Source organism: Pyxicephalus adspersus, chromosome 1 (assembly GCF_032062135.1).
Source record: "Pyxicephalus adspersus chromosome 1, UCB_Pads_2.0, whole genome shotgun sequence".
NCBI lineage: Eukaryota > Metazoa > Chordata > Amphibia > Anura > Pyxicephalidae > Pyxicephalus > Pyxicephalus adspersus.
The window spans coordinates 168,437,499-168,458,416 of record NC_092858.1 but is presented as its reverse complement, the minus strand read 5'-3'; the positions used below and the strand labels follow the sequence as shown (position 1 = coordinate 168,458,416).

Here is a 20,918-nt window from a genome sequence, read left to right as displayed (position 1 = left end):
GTCCTCAGTGTTTTGGATTGAATGACAGGGTGTCATGGACCCGCCCCTTAAAGGGGTGCCACCACAGGCTTCTTACACACGGTGCAGAGAACAGTGTTGATGTTAGTGCTTCTCTCTGCTTTGTTGTGGGCTGTTCACCACTGGAGATCCAAAGGTAACCCTGGACCGTAAGGGACTAGCCTTATGGCATCTAAAAAGGAAAGTATATGTAAGATAAAGGTGCCATGCTTTGGAGGGACTGGAGGCAACCGAAGAGCAGAAACTGGAGTTAGACTGTAAAGCTAGCACACTAAGCATAAAAGGTCCCGCAGAACAAAATAAATTATAGCCTAAAAAACAGATTTGTCTCATTAGTATTGCCACCAGTTAGGGTACATCTGTCAATTAGGGGTGTGCATGGATGACAATACCAAACATTTACTGCAGGTGTGTTTGAAAAAGACTGCAATTGAGTTACCACCAGTGAATGTGTAGTAAAATCCACATTCACTGCTTTATAAATACCAAACTAGTTTTCATTTTTGCTGTAGGCAGAAGATTTAGATTAGGGTTTCAACGCGTTTCGTAGTTTGTACCACTTCTTCAGGATGGACTCAAAGCTGAACTACAAAAAAATGCAGATGCAGATGTCCCTTCTGCAATTAAAAAAAAATCTCACCTCTTGGTTTGTAACTATTTCTTTTATGTACACTGATCGGGACATGTGCAGCTCAGTGTAGTATGCTGGGTATCCTGACAGCTCCGCTGGCTGCTGGGAATGAATGAACTCGCATGCACATTTACAGGAGTTACATCCAGTAATTCCAGCCTGGCAAGTCGAGAAGGCCAAAGATCAGGAACCGGCTGGAGGTCCAGGTGATGGAAGCACCTGCATTGGAGCAATTTTAACCCCCCCCCCAGCGGTAATCCCGAGTGTGACTCGGGGTGGCTTTTACATGCAAAAAGCGGTAATCCCGAGTCACACTCGGGGTAACTTTAAGCGCCCCCCTTACCTTTGCTCCACGCTCCAGTGGCGATCCAATGGTCCTGCTGTGAAGCTGGGGCGCCGGTCCGTTGGGGGGTGTGGCCGGGCGGGAAATTTAAAAGCAGATTGCAATGTAATCTGCTTTTAAATGGGTTTTACAGTGCAAAAACACAACACAACATGAAATAAAAATAAAAGTACATTTTAATTTTATATTTTATTTTCAGATTACATTGTTGTCTATTATTTAATTATTTTTTTAAATTAATATTTATAATTATTTATTATATTATAATTTATGATTATATTATAATAAATAAATATAATTATCATACCTGGGAGTTAATCCTAAGAATTACAGGCCCACAATATAAACAAAAATTTCTATGCCAAAAAAAAATAGGATCACTTTTTGCATCAAAAAACTGATAGAATTAGAACGCTAGGGGGGTTAAAAAATGTGATCAGGCTGATAAGTTTAACACATTGCCTGTCCCTTCTGCAATAAAGGACATTTGAAAGGATTTACATTTAGTTTTGCTAACTTAATTAAAAAAAAAAAGTTACACTTACCTTCAATCCTGCAGATCCCTCCATGGCGCTGGACCTTTCCTCGATCCGGTCCCGCGCCGTCCTGGGATTCTTCTTTGTGCAAGAAGTGCTGGGTGCCACCATCTTCTGTCTTCTTTTCTGGTCTTCTTGCTGCATCACCCAAACAGGGTGACGTAGCCCGCTGTAAAGGGGGGAAAAAAAGAAATCCAATCACATGCGTGAGATCAGCATCTCTCTCCGCTATGTGAAAAAAAGCACCTTCTGTGCATGCCTGAGATCAGGCCTGCGCAGAAGGAGCACCTGGAGCTTCCTGGAATGTGTGATGTATGTATCCCAGGAGTCTCTGCTCTTCATTCTTGATCACTGCGGCATTCAAGACTGAAAGGGGCAGTGCTGCACTAGTTTTTTTTTTTTTAATTTATATATAAGGGTTGTCTACCCTTGTATGTAAAGTAAAAATGTTGACTTTAAGTCCGCTTTAATTCATTGCTGCTATGTATTTAGGAATACTCCATATCAGTTTCAAAATAAATAGTTAAATCCTTTGTCAATATACCAATTAGTGGCTTCCATGTGAATACTTCAAGGTATACTGCTTCATTGATGACAACAGACAGCAGGTCTACTGTTTTAAATCTTTTGGAGAAATGTTTGTGTATAATGCAGCACGGTAGCTCAGTGGTTAGCACTCTCACCTTTTCAGAGCTAGGTCCCAGGTTCGTATTCCAGCCAGAACACTATCTCGTTTGCAGGTTCTCCCTGTGCCTGCACAGGTTTACTGCGATTTCCTTCCACATTCCAAAAACATGCAGTTAGTTTAATTAGCCTCCCCCCCAAAGTTGACCTTAGAATGTATAAATGACATATGAATATGGTGGGGACATTAGATTGTGAGCTCCTTTAAAGAACAGCTAGTGACATGACATGGACTTTGTAAAGCGCTGCCTAATATGTTGGCACTATATAAATACTGTCTAATAATAATATTATGTGTATGTGTGTATGTATGTGTATATATATATATATATATATATATATGTGTGTAAATATTTTATAAAAGTAAAAGAACACATGGGAGGGCTTGGTTTTACCTGGATCATATTGTATGTCTTGCTCTCCACTCACCATACACCAAGCAGTTGTCACATACCTGTCCTTGCCTTGCTTGTAAATGTTGAGTTGTGTGCCTGTAGTCAAGCATGTGGTTGGTCGGGTCTTTGTTTGGGTCTTTTTGTAACCTCGTGGTCACAAGCATGCTGGGTGTTTCTGTCAGGTGTTGTTTCTTTGAGCTCACAAAAGCTAAACATCATTGCTTCTGGAATGTTGTTTATCCACCTCAGCATTTTCTCTCCACCTTTCTTCTTTTGCCTTCTTTCTCATTGTCAAGGTTTTTTATATGGGCAAGTTTGTGATTTTTGGTTTCCGTAATGTTTATTTTTTTTAAATGTAGAATCCAAAAATAAAAAAAAAGGAAATTGTCAAGCCCTCAGCCCGTGTACTTTCTAATAGTACAACTTTTGCTTTTCTATGCTATTACCATGTCACTGCTCAAAGGATCAGAGCTTCCTAATACCCTGATGAATACCCTGATGTGGTGGAGGGTTTGCATATCTTACAGAATAAATAAAATATATTACAGTGGGCATAAAATAGGCAGGTTATAGTGGAAGTATTTGTTCAATAGAAAAAAAACGTAGGAAACAGCACACTGGCATCATTGCCATAAAAACAGCAACCAAATAATTGTCAAAATGACACTGGAAGATGAATCTTTCATGTTAGAGCAAAATATACTATGTGGGAAGAATGTAAACAAGAAGGTGTATTGCTAATTTCATGATAATGGATTAAAGTGAAGATGATATCTATGGGCTTGTGTATTGTATTGCCCAGTGAAAACTAGTGATACTAAACCTGCATTTGTATTGGTATTTTTCCCTTAAGCTCCTATACCCTATCTATATCTGTCTCCACCTGCCCTGAGGAAGCAAGTTTGGCGAAACGCGTTGGGATCGGACACAACCTAACCTCTTCTACATACCTTAATTAATTATTTATTTTCTTTTAAACCTTTTATCCTCAGAACAAAATTATTTGTGTGGGATTGTGTTTAACACACGCTATGTATAGTAGGTGACCTAGGGTCAATTTTGGTGGGAAGCCAATGAACCTAACTGCATTTTTTGTTTAGAATGTGGAAGGAAACCACAGTACTTGGAGGAAACCCATGCAAACACGGGGAGAAGCTGCAAACTCCATGCAGATAGTGTCCTGGCCAAGATTCGAACCTGGGACCTGGCACTGCAACGGCCAGAATGCTAACCGCTGCACCACTGTGCTGCCCTAATCTAACAGCCTTCTTGTTAATAAAGTACCACATATGTTTCTGTTTGACCCCAGCCTGTAGGGTTTCCCTAGCACCAGGGTTAGCAAGTGTCTATATTTTGCGGTGGAGCTTCAGTTGATATCTGGAACAACTGAAGTGCTTCATACAGATCCTTACAGATCCTCTCTAAAAGATTATGGGCCTAATTTATTAAAGCTCACCAAGGCTAGAGACGATACACTTTCATCAGTGAAGCTGGGTAATCCCGCAAACCTGAAATGGATCTGGTCCAGGATTAAAAAAATTGGCCAAAAATTGCAAATCCAGGTTTTCTGGATCACCTAGGTTCACTAATGAAAATGTATCCTCTCCAGCCTAGGAGAGTTTTAATAACTCAGGCCCAAGATATCTATGAAAGAGTAGCGCCCTAGGACAGGAAATGTGTGAGCACTGCAGAAGCACATTCCCCTCCCCTCTTCCACATAACAAGGGGTTGTTATATAGTCCACAGCCAGTCAGAAGATCCGCAAAACGTTTGTTTAGCATTTAGGACTTCTGGCAGGATCATTAAGTATTTTTTCTGCAAACACAAACTTTTGAATAGTATATCTAACAGACCAAAAGGAAGTAAATATGAGAAGTTCGTTGTTGGATATATACATAGACTTCAAAGTGAATAACTTTCCTGAGAAGTTATTGTGTGAGGAATGTTTCCTGTATTGTTTTACATGTTATTTATTTCCCTTCTGTTGAAGAACAGACAGTTTTGTTTCTAGGAGGCAGCACAGAGGCTCAGTGGTTAGCACTCTGGCCTTTGCAGCGCTGGGTTCCCAGGTTCGCCAGCACTCTATCTGCATAGAGTTTTGCAGGGTCTCCCTGTGTTAGTGTGGGTTTCCTCCGGGTACTCACATTCCAAAAACATGCAGTCAGGTTAATCAGCTTTCCCCATAAATTAACCTTAGACTGTATTAAAGACATATGACTATGGTAGGGACATATAGTGACTATTATTATTATTATTAAACAGGATTTATAAAGCGCCAACATATTACGCATTGCAAATGACAGACTAATACAGACAGTGATACAGGAGGGGAGGACCCTGCCCCGAAGAGCTTACAATCTAGTAGGTGGGGGAATTTGACACACAATAGGATGGGACATTGGACTTTGTAGAGCGCTGCGTAAAATGTCTGTGCTATAAAAAAAATACTGTGCAATAATAATAATAGGACGGAGTTGCATCCTGTGTCTGTGCAGTGTGTGGAAGGTTTGATGTGGTGTGTGTATTTTACAACATTGCAGTGATTAAGGGATACATAAACCTGGGAACACTGAGCCATCTGTGATCACCTATAAACTGGTGAATAAAAGGGAAAATCTACTGTTCTGTACATGAAAGATGTAAAGAGGTAAATGTGAACTCCAGGCAGATATATAACATATTAATACAATGTTGAAGACATTGATAGAATAATAATTATAATATGCTGTGTTAACATTTGTTGTTGGTAAAATTGTCTATTCCAATTCCTGTATCACAAGAACTAGAGCCAATTCAATGAAACTGATGTTGTTTCTGGATTCACCAGACCAGAATTACACTAAATATATTACTAAAAATCTATGTGAAAATTTTTTTTTGTTATTAATAATTTTTACGAATACAAGTGTAAATACCCGAATCTGTCTTGGTATCAGACACTTGTCTCTGTATAGCAGAGCTTAAATGGAGGGAGGAAGGGGCAGCACAAGAAGCTAATTAGCTCATGTGTTGGAGCATACTGATGGAAGGAAAACGCAGATGATTGAGAGATGAGTTTAAGTATCTGCTGTTTATCCTTTCACAATTCAATCACAGACTGGGGAAGGGGAAAGGCATTCAAGAAGGGAAGCACCAAAAGCAGACAGTATAATATTCAGATTCAGTTTTTTTTCATTGTGTCACAAAAAGCAAGCAAGTTCTGCATTGTACACCTGGATTTCGGGTTTATTAATGTCCAGTTTGCATTTAAATATTGTATTGGTAATTTACAATTGCCCAAAAAAAATGTTTTCTTCTGATATAATCTTCGTTTTTGTAACGAACATGGTGACATGCACTTCTTTTTTCCCCCAGGCCGCTCTGATGATTTGCCTTATCTGGAAGTATTACGCTGAACCTGTGACTGTACTGCCCAGTAAATGGATTGCACCTCTGGAACGCCTAGTCGCCTTTCCTACAGGAATTGCAGGTAATGGTAACACCGGCACCGGAACTAGAGACATCATCAGTGTTTTCTGGGGTGTTTAGGTGGCATTAGATCACGACTACTAGAAATAGGTGAAATCTCAGGTCTAATACAAAAGCACATCTGCTCGCAATTTTGCACTTAAACAACCAGTGCTATGGCTCATCGTGAATATCCTGTCTTTGTGATCAAGGGGTAGTGATAGGGTGAACAACAAAACTGATTTGAGCTTTTGATCAGATTTTCTCAACTGTTTATGCACAAAATGACTTGTGTACTTTCAATAGATATCTGTCAGCACACCCAAGCTGTACATATTTATTGGTAAACCAAAAACAATTCTATTCAATTTTGATTCACTTTAGGTCTGATCACTAAATGAGAAATCAGATTGGAAGTGAACAATTATGTATACTAGACCAAAAAGTAATTTTTGTCATGCAGAGTGCTTAGACCAGTGTTTTCCAAGCAAGGTTCCTCCAGAGGTTGCCAGGGGGTCCTTCAGCCATGAGCAATTTTACCTCCTGGGTAAGTTTAGCTGACACCAATGATCTATTTGGATACCTGTAAGAATGGCATTTTTCCTTCCTGCCAGCAGTGTAGGAGACATTTTTCCCACTGACCTCCAAACTAATGTTCTGTAAACTGTGTATATAGTAATTATAGCAGGGTGTCTCAGAAGACCGTGCTTTAGAGGGGGGAGACTGCCATGCCAGAGAGTTACAAAGGTCAGGTAGGCTGTATTACCATATAAGCTAAAATTAATATTCACACTCAGTAGAGTTTATCTTTAATTTAAAGTCAAAAGACTACCTTAAAACACCTGCATACCGTATGTTAACGTGTTTCACCATAGTAATGGTATAAAGGGTGAGTGTTCCCTTACCACTTAAGGGATATCTACAAAAACCACACACCTTAGTTTGGTAAATAAGAATAAAAAGGGGAGGACAGCAGGGTTTTAGTGTTGCTCAGAAGTTTTATATGTGAATAATGATGATATATCACATAGTTGTACAAAAATCAAATAATGAAACACACATAAATGTTAATAAACCATTTCTATGTGAATAACCCTTAACAGTTTAAAGCGTATGTTTGGCTCCCACCACATTTGCACACTTTAGCACTAAGTCAAGGTGATGCACCTATTAAAGCAGACATTTGTTCTTGACCATAGATCTACATCTCATTATCAGAATGCACAATGATATGGGGGGTGTTGATTTGTGTCACTTAATTCTCAGGGCCTGTGTGGATTGGCTTTTGTTCAATTCAGATTCTGCACCCATATGTCAAAAGCAATGCAAAAGCAGTTTGAAGCAGCTTGATGCAATTTAAGAGGTCAACTGCATGTTAAATACCCTCGTCAATATATTCTAAATCAGACATGGGCAAACGTCAGCCCATGGGCCATATACGGCTGTGCTTTTTAATCTGGACCGTCAAATATTGGTACAACATTTTCCACTGGAGAAAAAGGGTAACTTGAGTGTAAGTTTTCTTTTATTTTTAGGTAATAGCTTTTACATGTAATTTATATCAGTTCATACAAACATTCTCTATACATCTGGTACTGTCCTGGCCCGCCTGTCAAATTTTAAAACTCATTGTGGCCCTTCAGCCAAAAAGTTTCCCCTCCCCTGTTCTAAATAATCTTAAAAGTGTCTAATAATATTATGGCTGTGCTTTCCATCACTTCATGTACGCGGACGCAGCATCAGGATTCGTGCATGTAAAGGACCTTTTCATACAACTTGGCACATTGCTATGGAACCCTTCTGTCCATCGATTGGGATACAGTTGATTTGAAGTGGCCTGAACCTAATGCTGCTGATGCTTATTATATGTTGCTGTACATTTTGGCTTTTGTTGGAATATGGCAAGGCTTTTTTTGGCATCAGACTATCTATCCCATGAAGAAGCGGTATGATCCACGCAACGTGTCGGGTATACTTTACAATACTCAGACAGCAGTTCTTTGTCTAGCTAAGATTTGTTGGTTTGGAATAAATTTTTCTATATACATTTTATCAATCATTGCCAGCAATTCCCTAACTGTTTTTGTTTTGTAATCTTAAAAGTGTCTCAAACTGATATAAAAAATATTTTATTAACTAGTAAGAGTCTCTCTAAAAGTCCCCTGAGGAAGCCTATCAGCGAAACGGGACCAGAGAAAACCGCTTATTATGAGATCACTCTAAACGATTGTAAATTTTAAGGCCAAGGGACATGATTGTATTTACTAATACTCAATACTATATGTACCTTGTACTTTGTTGGATGCTTTATAACTTTAGTAAAACTGATTTTATTCCTAAAAAGCCCCACTTTGTATGTCTCTTTAGTTTCTTTTTGATCTGAAAAACAAATAGAAGTCACCTTTAAACATTCTTCATTTTTCTACAGACGTAAACCCAAAGCCCGTCCACATCGCCCACAAAACATACTTAAACTATAAGCTATTTTAGTGCTGCATTATCTGATAATATTTACTGGCTTTTATGACATTTATATTTAGAATTTTCTCCCTGTTCATAAAACAGTCCTTGTGGGTTTTTTCTGGCTGCGGAGATTGTTGTGCAATGGTTTGTGGCTGCAATAAAAAATAACTTCCAACCACAAATTAGTTAGTTGGCTTTTTTGGCTCTCAGAAGGATACTTCAGCTACCAGAACCATTTCAGTTCCATGTTTTATCCTCCTGATATAGTTAGGAACATTTTTAACAGAAGTTTTAACTATTACTATTGCAAGTTTAATGACCAGGACGTATTCTGTGTTAGAGCATCAGAAATGCAGTATTTTATGACTGTCACCAGAGCAGGGATTCATGTGTAGTCTTTTACAGGGACAGCCAAAAGACTTTACAGTAATATTACAAACCTGCATGATATTCAGCAACTGTATAATAATAAAATAAAAAAAGGCACCCTTCAACTTCAGTTCAGTAACTCTTCCTTGGCTTAGATGATTCCGTCTTTTACAAGCCAGTGATAGCACGTACGAATGACTTCTTCACTCATAACCTCATCACACGCAGCGCTCCAAGACTTTTCTAGAGCTGCCCCGACTCTCTGGAATGGTCTTCCTCATCCTATTCTGCTTGCTCCTACTTTCTGCTCACTTACAAGTGCACTAAAAACCCATCTTTTCAAACTTGCCTACCTGTCTTCTTCTGTCTCCTAAACCCTCATTATTTACCCACCATTCCATATCCCCCTCCTATTGTGTGATGCAGAAATGAGTGAGTAGTGAGGGTTTAGGAGACAGAAGAAGAAGGGTAGGCAAGTTTAAAAAGATGGGTTTTAAATGCACCTTAAATTCTACAGGAGGAACTAATTATTTCTGGACTTGTTAACACATCTAAGATCTGCAACAGGGTAAAGCAGTGCTTAGCTGTGTCCTCCTGTAGAAGTTCTGAAATGGTACTTTTTTCATTCTGTAGAATGGCCCAAACTAATTTAAAAATCTCTGTTTCAGGTGGAGTTGGTATTACATGTTGGCTGGTGGTATGCAACAAAGTGGTAGCCATCATGCTGTACCCTATTAGCTGAGAAGGTTGGAATGCAGACAAGAAACCGGAATCTTGAGCACCGAAAGTAATGTGCCACCGGCAACATCCATGCTATGACCTATTTATTTATTTGTTCTGAAGAATTCAATGTATTTGTGTGTTATTGGCTGTTGTGTATAAACCATGCTGGTCAAATGAAATCATCTGATCACTTTATGTTCTTTCATTATTGTGGAATATTTTCTTTTACACCTGAAATAAAGCAGTGCCTGAGAAACCTCCAGACTGATGGATTTGAGCAAATGCCTACGCACACACACGTTTTTATTGGCCCATCTTTATGATTGTCTGCCACACACTGGTCAGTAGGATTGTACGGGGAGGAAGGAGCTTTGACACTACCAAAAACAGCCGAAGCCTCTCGTAATCACATCAGCTTTCAGCCAGGGCTTTTAAAAGCTGGTGCAGGTAGGTCCCAACACCTATTTTAATGCTGCCATTGTTGGACATCTTCTAAAAAAAAAAATGCCAATTGTCAGGCTGTCTTAACTTACAATGCGCAGAAGTCACTGAATCGTAGTGACAGCCAGATAATTAGCATTAATAAAAGAAAATTATCTCCAGCTCAGTTTTTTTACTTTTGTATAAAACTGAGAAGGGAGTCAATTCTTGCTCCTTCACTCCACTAGAGAGATTTCCCTTCACTTCCTGTCCTAAAGACACAGAAAATGAAGGAGGAAGTCTCTCCAAATTAACAAATTTTATCCCAGACAGTTGTTCTATAGAGCTGGTGTCTCCATTGGTGGATTTTTCTTCTTCTATTGCTTCAGATGAAATTCTGGATTTTCCCTCACTTTCTGTTTTGCTGACCATGGCCACGATGACAAATTAACGGATAAATTCCCGTGGGGACACTGGTAGCAAGAAAATCCAGACAAAGGGTCCAACCCTTAAAAAACAGGTTTAACATTACATACACTTTAATGGCTCTCATTTCATATGACGGTATGACCAATGAGGATTTTTAAATGTAAAAGCGGTACATTTAAAGATCCTCATTATTTTAAATTTTCCACCCGGTTCCGCCTACCTGCCCAACAGTCCTGCCCTCCAGCTTAAGACTCACAAGCAGATGTCGGTCGGCATCTGCTTCCCCTGGCAATTCCACCCCGAGTGTATCTCGGGGTTACCGCTTTTGGTATGAAAAATCTACCCCGAGCCACACTTGGGAATACCACCAGGGAGGTTAAAGTGGAACCATCTTCTCTCTTTTATTCCTGAATACTATCTTCAGTAATCTTGATTGGACAGGTTGGGATTATGTTTACCCTGCATGTGCAGGCATGCAGTTCATATATTCCCTGCACATGCAGGGGAAGCCAGGATTTTGAGTATTCTGGCAACGCATGCACAGTTCAGCTTTTTTGACACATACCCAGAGCAGGTAGGTAGAAGGAATAATTTCAGATGAAGCATCACCTGTCCCTTTCTGCAATAATGACCTGCCTGATTGAGCATTTTTATAATGTTGAACTTTAGATCTTCTTTATAGCCATGCATTTTCTAGGATACTGCCAACAGTGACAACTCTCCTGTAATATACTAGCCCCGAAAGACTATGTGATGGAATATAAATCCTGCTTTGTTTTCTTTATTTCAGATATGAATTTTTTTCTTACATAAAAATCCCAAAAAAACAGCAGCACAAGCAAAAGACTTTACGATGTCACTGAATTACAATCTGCGACCTTTGTGCAGCAGGTTTATGCACCGCGAAGATTCTTTTTGTCAGCTGAGCAGCGCAAGGGTAATCCTTCACCAATGCTCATGGAGAGGGGCACAGTCATATAATTTGATTGTTTTACTAATGTTGTCCAGAATATCCAAATTAGATCAGCAAAGAGGAGGGTAGAGGGTCACAATAAAAGACAGAACACATTGAGGAGAGGGATGAGTGTAATTAGCTGTGTGAGACAGCTGCCAGACACACAAAGAACAAGGGGACACGCGAGTAAATTCTGCATGAAAATGTTTTTTGCTTGATGATTACAAGTAAGCTTTACCTGTCATTGTAAATCTGCAGCTTTTATTAAGATTCCACGACATTCCTGCCATAACACCTCCTGTTATAAGGTGATAATGCAATATATGTCTCCTATTATTAATAATAAACAGGATTTATATAGCGCCAACATATTACGCAGCGCTGTACATTAAATAGAGGTTGCAAATGACAGACAGATGCAGACAGTGACACAGGAGGCGAGTGATACTCCTTCCCTGTCACCCAGTCACAGGCATTCTCTTTACAGATAACATTGGGCCATGATGGCGGACATGTCCCATTGTCGTTGCCATCAGAAACCCTCTCCTGATAAGCAGCCATCACTGAAGCAAGAAATACCAGCAAAGAAGCTAAGAAGAGATGCAGAAATGGATGAAAAAAGGAAAAAATTGTTCTTTGGCCGGGGGGGGCGGGGTTTAGACCTGCCTATGAACCGTAAGATCCCACGCAGTCTCCTGCAGGTGACACCTTGTCCACACTTGTACCACTGTGCTGGTTCTTAAAGACTAGCACTGATCACTGCCACCCCTATTCATTCGCTATGGAGCAGCTGTAGGGAGATACCACCATGTATTATATCTTGAGAGACAGTGGTTGTTGGTGTGAGGAAGAGGACAATACACCACAAACCCCTGCCTAAATGTTCCTTCACTTTCTGGAATGGCATTCACCTTGCACATTCCTAACTCTACATTGTACGACCCTGCCCAGTTTTAATTTAGTTTAATAACAATGTTTCCTTTGTATTTCCTTTGCAAAACAAGGACAGTTGGGAGGTATGCAAGGATTGCCTTTTCTTATGGAGAGAATGTGACTGAGCAAACCCTCAGCCATTTCTAAATATCTAGGCTGCTTGATTATACCATTATTTTTTTTCTTCTTGTCTCCCGCATCCATTATTTCCGAAGTCTGATTCCAATATATAACACTTAATGGGAAGTTGTAAGTTTGATGGATTCTGTACATACACAAAAGAAAAAGGCAAAAATTGAGAAATTTTTTTTTTTACAACCATTTAATGGGACTTTTAAGGTAGACTTCCTTAAAAGAACAACATTAACTGATCTATCATTTACATATATTGCAATTGCTGCATGCATAACTCCATAAATCACAGCCCACAATAACTAAAAGTACTCTGATATTGTGACCTTTCTATTGTGCATAAAGATCCATAGTTCCTTTATGAATTTCGCACTCATTGCTTCTTGAGGAGAAATACTGTATTGACATGTAGTCACAAGTACAGTAGGCAATGCCGGATTTAAAAAAAAACAACAAAAATCTAGAAGAGTTGCCAAGTGGGAGACAACCTGTGAACTTCCATCATTAAATAGGATGCTTAAAAATGATAAGCAATTGAAGAGGAACTTAAAATAAAAATTAGGAAACTGAGACCAGGCAGGTCATTTTTTGCAGAAGGGAAAGGCGTTGTCCATTCTGCAATAAAATAAGCTTGCGTGCCAGATCTCAATTTTGTAATTACACTCACTGTCAGATCTTCAGTCATCTTATTTGACCGGGCAGGTGTGACATTCAGTTCATTCAGTCCTAGTGGCACCGGTAAATGCCGGGATACCAAGCATATCCTGGCATCTTTTACTGAGCTGCACATGTGCAGCAGTGCATTCTTCAGGAAATAAGATTGTGAACAGGCAGGTAAGAATTTTGTATTGCAGAAGGAACATCACCTGCCCCTGCAACAAAAATCTTGCCTGCTTGCAGCGTTCAATTGTGGAACTATTCTAATTTAATCTTAAACCATATTATGGTGTTTACAACTTTCCATTCTCCTGTGCAGCTTTGATATGCATTTTACTACATTTTGCTGCTCTTTCTTCAATTTTGCAATTTTACATAAACCATTAAATAAAATGTCTTTTATTCACTCAGTGGTTAGCACTCTGGCCTTTGCAGCACTAGGTCCCAGGTTCGAATCTTAGCTAGGACACTATCTGCATGGAGTTTGCAGGTTTTCCCCATGTTTGGGTGGGTTTCCTCCGGGTACTCCGGTTTCCTCCCACATTCCAAAATCATGCAGTTAGGTTAATTGGCTTCCTCAAAATTGACCGTAGACTGTGTTAATGACTTATGTCTATGGTAGGGACATTAGAATTTTAAAGTCCTTCAAGGGACAGCTAGTGACATGACTATGGACTTTGTACAGCGCTTCGTAATAGGTCACCGCTATATAAATACTGGAAAATAACAATGCGGAACACATTTTTTGTTGAGTTGAGTTGACTTTTGTTGAGTTTTTACTAATGTTTGGGTGGTTTTTGCTATCACATCCGGTTTTTAGGATACAGGGTACCCTCCATTTTTGTCAAAAAGCATACAAATTTTACAATGAAAAATGATAAAATAATAACTTGAATGTACTGTTTATTTAAATTTCTTTTGTTCATACTAAGGATTTATTGTTACTCTGACATTTTTTTACAGTAAAACATTTGAAAATGAAACGGGTAAGTGGTTAAGGTAAAAATTTACGCTTTTATCTTTTCCTGGAGTGTTCAGTGTTAGGATAATCCTGCCAGATGCTCCAACAATAGTCAGTCATCATATGTACATCTCATCTACCCTGATACCTTCCTTCCATGACCTTCAAATCTTGGTGGAATCATTCAACTTGCTCATCACTGACTGCACCAAGGTTTTCCAGGAAGTTAGAAAGATGGCTATGCAGAAAATGCACCTTGAGGCTCATATTGCAATCAAACATTTTGTAGCTCTTCAAGAGTTTTTGGACAATTTCTGTGTAATTATTTGCTCGTGTGTTTCCACGAAGGTCCTTGACAATGGCTTTGAATGACAACCAAGCATTCTTTTCCACTTCTGACATTGTCCAGATGAAATGTTAATCTTTGATGAGCTGCCGAATCTGTGGACCATCAAACACACCGGCCTTTATTTTTTCAAATAACATGATCACCTGGTTTTAGGTCAGATCTTGGAGGCCAATTCCTTTCCACCCAATGCCACTCACAAGCTCTGCAGTTCTACATGCACAGATCACAGGGATACTTGACGTATCCGCGTTGCTGACCAAGAAGGAAGCATACCATTTTAAGGTCAACACAGATGACCCAATTGTGTTGGTGATATTGCAGCAACTCAATGCCTCTCTTTATGTCTGCATATTCTTCAGAAAGAGAACATGAATGGCCAATTGGGACTGACCCAAATATGTTGCCATTGTGAAGGGGGACACACTTTAAGCTCCGCTTTGAGCTATCGAATAGTCGCCAGTCAGTTATAGATTTGAATTCCCAATTCCTCCATTAAACCAGGTATGTTATGGCAATACACAAAGCCACTGTCTTCCAAAGTACTGCAGAAATGCAAATTCTCTGGTTCAAAAGTACGATACCTTTGTTCCTTTTTCAAGTAAGTTTTTCTCATGCAGTCTTTGCTAGGAGTTCTGAAGCCTTCTTCATAAGTCCCAAATCACGTGCCAAATAACTCAACTCATTCTGATCAAATCGCTTACAAACAGAGTCCTCTTCAATTTCAAACTCTTCATCATTGTTGTCACCTAGTTCATCATCACTAATTTTTGGGTGGTGAATCCAGAAATGAATCCCAGTTTTTTGCGATCACATCCAGTTTTTATGATACAGGGTACCCTCCATTTTTGTCAAAAACAAATACAAATTTTACATAAAATGAAAAAGTAATGAAACAAGAACTTTAATAAACTGTTTATTTAAATTACTTTTGTTCATACAAAGAATTTATTGCTACTCTATGACATTTTTTTACAGTAAAACTTTTGAAAACTAATCGGGTAAGCGTTGTCACCTCGTTCATCACCATAATCATCTTCTTCAATAGAAGGTAGTGTAAGGAAAACCGGCACTGGAATTTCATCTAAATTAGCCACTGGGCGTAAAGCCGATAATAGACTTCATGTTACTCTATGTTACATTTATTTTTCTTTGGTATATGCTAATGTTTTCACTATACAAAAGTAACAGTCACTGAAATCATCTCCTGGCTCTCGCCAAACCATAGGCATACCAAATGGCATCTTATCACGTGGTCCCTTTGTCCACATCCATAAACCCTCGACACACTGTTTGCACACCTTATGAGGGGCCCAAGACATCTTGATCACCAAGTTTAAATTTGAACAATGCCAAATAGGCTTGCTCCACAAATGTGCTGATGTTCACCCTTTGACTGGGAAAGGTGAAATTGCCACTGATATAACAAAATGAATCAGGGTTGTTTAGGCACTTACAACGCAAACAGCAGAGCCAGACATGATCTGAAAGAAAGGAGATACGTGTGTAAGTAGAAAAATAAATAATGCTTATTCACTATGTAGAGCAGCGCACAACCTCTGACCACACTGTCTGAAAATGAATAGCCTGTACAATTTCACGCTACAGTAATCGCAATAATATATGTGGTGAAGAAAAAAACTGACGTGATAGAAGAAAACTAACTGCACTTTCAGAATCAGCAAACCTATTTTAGTGTAAATAAGCTTAAAGTTTTAGGTCAACCAAAAATTTGTTCAAAATTTTTCCCATTGTAATAGGTGAGTAAGCATTGCTCACAATAGGTCGTGTTGACACTAAAGAGCAGTAAATTAACCAGGAGCCTTTGTGTAAGTCAGGCCAATACTAATAGCCTTCAAAATATTTTTGGAAATTCTAGTTCCCAACATAAGCCATGAATAGGATTTACACAATTCTTGCAGTGCTGCAAGGGTGTTCAATCTTACACCAGAGTTTTATTTCCCCTATTTAAAGCACTGGTATTTTAAGGCCACAGAAAAACAGACATTTCCTTTATACCAACCTCATCGCTCTTTGTCTCGCCGTTTTCAGATGGCACGTCTTCTTTAGTCTCCTGTTTGTTAGCCTCTTCAGTCTGTTTGCCTTTAGCACCCTTCTTTCCCTTTGCTGGATCTTTTTTTTGTCTTCAGACTTCTCTTGAAGAGAAAGCACCAAGTTAAACATACGTTCTATATTAGCAGGAGCAGAAAGCCCCCTGCTTTCCATTAAAGTGAAGCCCCCCATATTATACTGCATCAGTGAGCCTGCAAAGAGCCTGCTGTGGTGAACTACTAGTCAGCTAGTACACAGCTGTAATTTTGCTGTTTGTTTAAAACAAAGTTTTGAAACTTGTACACCAAAGCCAAATGGAATGGTTAGAAGCTAAAGTTCAAAGAAACAATATCCAACAAAAATAGTGCAAATTTCATTCTTCTGGGTAAAGGATGAGAAATAAATTATTGACCAATCGCAAAAGGTAATTCCTATACCAAGCAGTCAGCAGATTTATTTTATATCTTTAAATAATATAATACCCAGGCACTCACCATACAATGTCTCCTAAAGAGAACAGAAAATCACAACTCTGATCCCCCAGACTACACAACCATTTGCTTAAGCAACCTGTCAGAAATTCCTATTTACTTAAGGGAGCCATCACCAGACCAATAGCCCGGCAATACACTATGGTTACTGGCAAAACCCCATCGATGGATAGCCACAGTCACCGTATATTTACCTTTGCAGCAGCCTTTTCTTTTTTTGGCTTTGGTTCTGCCTTTGGAGGAGCTGGTTTCCTTCAATGGTTAATAGAATGTTTCAAAGCAACCTAACAGGCAATAAAAGGTTACAAGCACAATAAACAGTGATTGAATACAACAGGGCTGCTAAAAATAAAAATCTCCCATGTAACCCCATTTACTAGATTGTAAGCTCTTTGGGGCAGGGTCCTCTCCTCTTTCTGTGTCACTGTCTGTATCTATCAGTCATATGCAACCCCTATTTAATGTACAGCACTGCGTAATATGTTGGGGCTATATAAATCCTGTTTATTAATAATAATAATATTAATATTAATAATAACCCTGCACTTTATCAGTGGTCCTAATAGTAGTTTTCAGTACCAAGCCACCCCTGATTGTACCGTGAGTAGATTTCTTTTTATTTCCCATCTCAGAGATGAAACCAGAAAAAAAATCTACAACACAAGGACAAATTGCCTAATAATTACTGAACTCTGTGCACTTTGAAGATTTTCCCTTATGATTTGTTTTGGTAACAAAGTGCAATTAAAAACAAAAAAAACGGACAAGTGCTAATCCCACTTAATTTAAAAGGAAAAGTTTTAGCTATCCCAGCACTGATCTTTCCAACAACCTTGGCAGGATCTGAGATTTGCATCAGCATCCCTACAGATGTGCAACTTGCAGCATCTCTAAATAGATGAGCTGACAGCCTGAATCGATTCCTACCTCCCCTTCTATTGTATGATACTTCCCCCTCCTCTTAGATTGTAAGCTGTTTGGGCAGGGTCCTCTCCTTCTCCTGTGTCACTGTCTATATCTGTCTGTCATTTGCAACCCCTTTTTATTGTACGGTGCTGCGTAATATGTTGGCGCTATATAAATCCTGTTTAATAATATTAATTCCCCTTCTTCACCTCTCATTGCACCAATCTGCCAAATCACCATCCAGATACAAAGAAGCAAATATGCATTTTATTTATTGTTGCTTAAGTTTTAACATTAAAAGTTAATTTCCTTAAATCTGGAAATCTCTGTACACCCCTTTGTTGCTGTGCAAAACCCTGAACACAATTATTTGTCTACAGCAACCAATTCCCTGATCAGCCAGGACTTGCCAAGTACAGCTAAAGCCAAATTGCAGATTACCTTAGGTATTGTGGTGTAATGTTTTCAGTCTGATTACAGTGTATTCTGCTGGAAATTGGACCTTTATCCTAAATTTTAACATGTTATTAGTCGTCCCTGCTATTTTCAGTAATCTAAACAATTCCTCTAAGCAATGGAGATGAGGAGAGCTAGAAGGTGTTTAAAGCAGGATTCCTGAGGGTTTCTAAAGTAATTAACAATCTGGTCAGATTAAGTGACACCATTGATCTTTTTGGCGGACATTCTTCCCACTGGCCTGCAATGTAAGATGGATTCTTCTCACTAACCACCACACTGATGTACTGTGATCTGTGTATATAGTAATTATAGGGGAGGATCCCCAAAATCAGTTATTTCAAGGATCCCCCTATATTAAAAAAGGTCAAGAAACACTGATCTAGACTAAAAACTACCCTAGGGTGACAACTCAAGGCAAGCAAGCGTCGTTACCCTAGGACAGAAGTGTGTTAGTGGCAGGATTACCTGCTGCAGTTTTAAGAATATCATCAGCCCCCACAGACTGGTAAAATGCAATATTAATTTTGGCTTTAGATCCTCTTAAAACACTAAATTCAATTCCAATATAATGATGGCTTTTGCCTACCATTACTAAACATAAACAAAAAATCAAGCCCCAATTGGAAGACGCAAATCGCCAGTTACAGCCCTTCTCTCAACAAACCAGCCTAACTGGGTATTAAAGGAGAAAAAAGGATTTATATAGCACCAACATATTAGGCAGCGCTGTACATTAAATCTACACACAGTGACACGGGAGGAGGAGAACTTACAATCCAAGGGTTGAGACTCTTCATTCGAATAGCATGAAGATGCTTTGCACACAATTGGGCTGTGCATTGTTTGAGTGAAGATTCTCTGCTCCTTTATGAAACCATTAGAAGATCACTTGTAATTGTCTATAGATCGATGGCACCCCAGAATGCAATTATACCCGATGGCACCCCAGAATGCAATTATACCCCGATGGTACCCCAGGATGCAATTATAACCCTATGTACCCATCTTAGCATGAAATACTTACAGCAGACAACCGTGCCGACCTCCTCTTGGGCTGGAAGAGAAAGCAAAGACGATGATGAGACCCAACGTTACAGCAAGTTTATCATTTATATATATTGGTATATTATATGTTTATATTGCACATGTAGCAACTATTCTTTATCATACGTCATCATTGGCATCTCCAGCCTCAGCTGCATTCACCTAAAAAGAAAAAAACAAAACAAAAAGATTAATTTCCCTTCTCAACACAAAGACATACCTCTAGGCTGACCTTGGAGAAGTTACTAATCTACTTGATTATTCATTCCTCCAGTGACAGGCTAGTCACCAGAGGGCGCTGTAGGAGAGAGGCCACCATTGATAGGACGAGACAGGAGGGAGGGGAGGGGGTGTGTGAGCGCTTTAACAATGTAAGCTGCCTTATAAACAAATAAGCAGAGCACCATGGCGCCCTCGGCCCCGCCCCCTTCATCTCACTATGCCCTATCTATGGAGGCACGAGCGCCTCTTCTCCCCCAACCACACCAACACACACACGGGAACTCTGTGAGCGGTGACGTCACAAAGCTCAGCGCTCCCGCGCGCAATCCTATTGGCTGAGCCGCAAATCCCCGAACGTTCTAAAACGTCCTGACTGAGCAATGCGCGCGGGGGAGCTGTGAGGAGAACCCGCCACCGAACGCAGGAGGGGGAGGGGCATGATAAGGTTCCTCAGTGCCGGCAGAGTTGTAACGCGCGGAGCCTCCGCTTACCTTTCTTTTCGCCATGTTGATTCGGTTTGTGTTTGCAGGGAAAAAAAAATAATCCGAAGCCCCCCAGTAATGGATGAGAGACAAGAAAGAGGGAGAAATCCCTTTCCTCCTGCAGATGGAGTCCTCACAAAGACTAGCGAGATCCCCGGCGCTTGCAAGCGGTTAATATCGGGGTTCTAACGGAAAAATCAAACCCATGAAATGAATACCAGGGGGCGTGTACAATGACGTCATAGCTAGGAAAGTGTCGCAGCTGTGTGTGTATGAATGCTGCATGTCATGTTGTGCAGCCTTACATCTCCCAGTACAAACCTCTAGATATCCTAATCAGTATGTTATACTGACCTGACATTATCAGGGTACACGGGACCCCCATTGCTAACTACCCCAAATTTTATCTCACCACCTTCATAACTTTTAAAATAGGGGGGGTCATAATTATAAAAACTAGCGAAAACTGAACATCAGCGTTGCTGTTGTAAAAGTGTGTCTAGAAGCTGGAAATTAAACATACAAATTATGGACCCCGGGGCCACTTACATAGAAAGGAGGTGCGAACCCCACATTTTTTACCTACCTGTCTCAAAACTAGAAAAGTCATACTATATTACCCTCTCTTCTTCCGGAATTTGAACCCCAATTTCCCTGAAATGGGGAGATGTACAAAACTAAAAATGTAGGTGCACGTGGGGGACACCTATGACTAAATCCCTAAAATTTCATCAATCCGCAGAACATATGGAATCTGTCCATCAAAAAAATCCACCCTGTTACACATTGCTGATGGCTTATAGCACCTGAACCCCAATTT

General features: G+C 39.7%; 2 protein-coding genes and 1 long non-coding RNA gene across 4 annotated transcripts in view; 1 reads left to right on the top strand and 2 right to left on the bottom strand.

Moving 5' to 3' along the window:
- GET1 (guided entry of tail-anchored proteins factor 1) overlaps nt 1–9,871 on the top strand; it is a 33,018-nt gene extending 23,147 nt beyond the window's left edge. Inside the window, exons 4-5 of the mRNA XM_072398312.1 lie at nt 5,962–6,076; nt 9,555–9,871. Of these exons, the coding sequence (XP_072254413.1) occupies nt 5,962–6,076; nt 9,555–9,628 (189 nt within the window). The 3' untranslated portion in view covers nt 9,629–9,871. The remainder of the gene's footprint in view (nt 1–5,961; nt 6,077–9,554) is intronic.
- Nucleotides 1–20,292, bottom strand: part of HMGN1 (high mobility group nucleosome binding domain 1) — a 49,990-nt gene extending 29,698 nt beyond the window's left edge. Inside the window, exon 1 of one of the 2 annotated variants that reach the window (XM_072398315.1) lies at nt 20,108–20,292. In XM_072398315.1, coding sequence (XP_072254416.1) covers nt 20,108–20,122 — 15 coding nt within the window. In that variant the 5' untranslated portion in view covers nt 20,123–20,292. The remainder of the gene's footprint in view (nt 1–20,107) is intronic. The other variant, XM_072398314.1, reaches the window with a different exon arrangement.
- LOC140321584 (uncharacterized) lies at nt 15,346–20,101 on the bottom strand. The gene is made up of 4 exons (XR_011918982.1): nt 19,375–20,101; nt 17,180–17,269; nt 16,466–16,598; nt 15,346–15,926 (listed from the first exon to the last, which is right to left on the bottom strand). It is a non-coding gene; the product is annotated as an uncharacterized lncRNA (long non-coding RNA).
- Nucleotides 20,293–20,918: the final 626 nt, after the last annotated feature.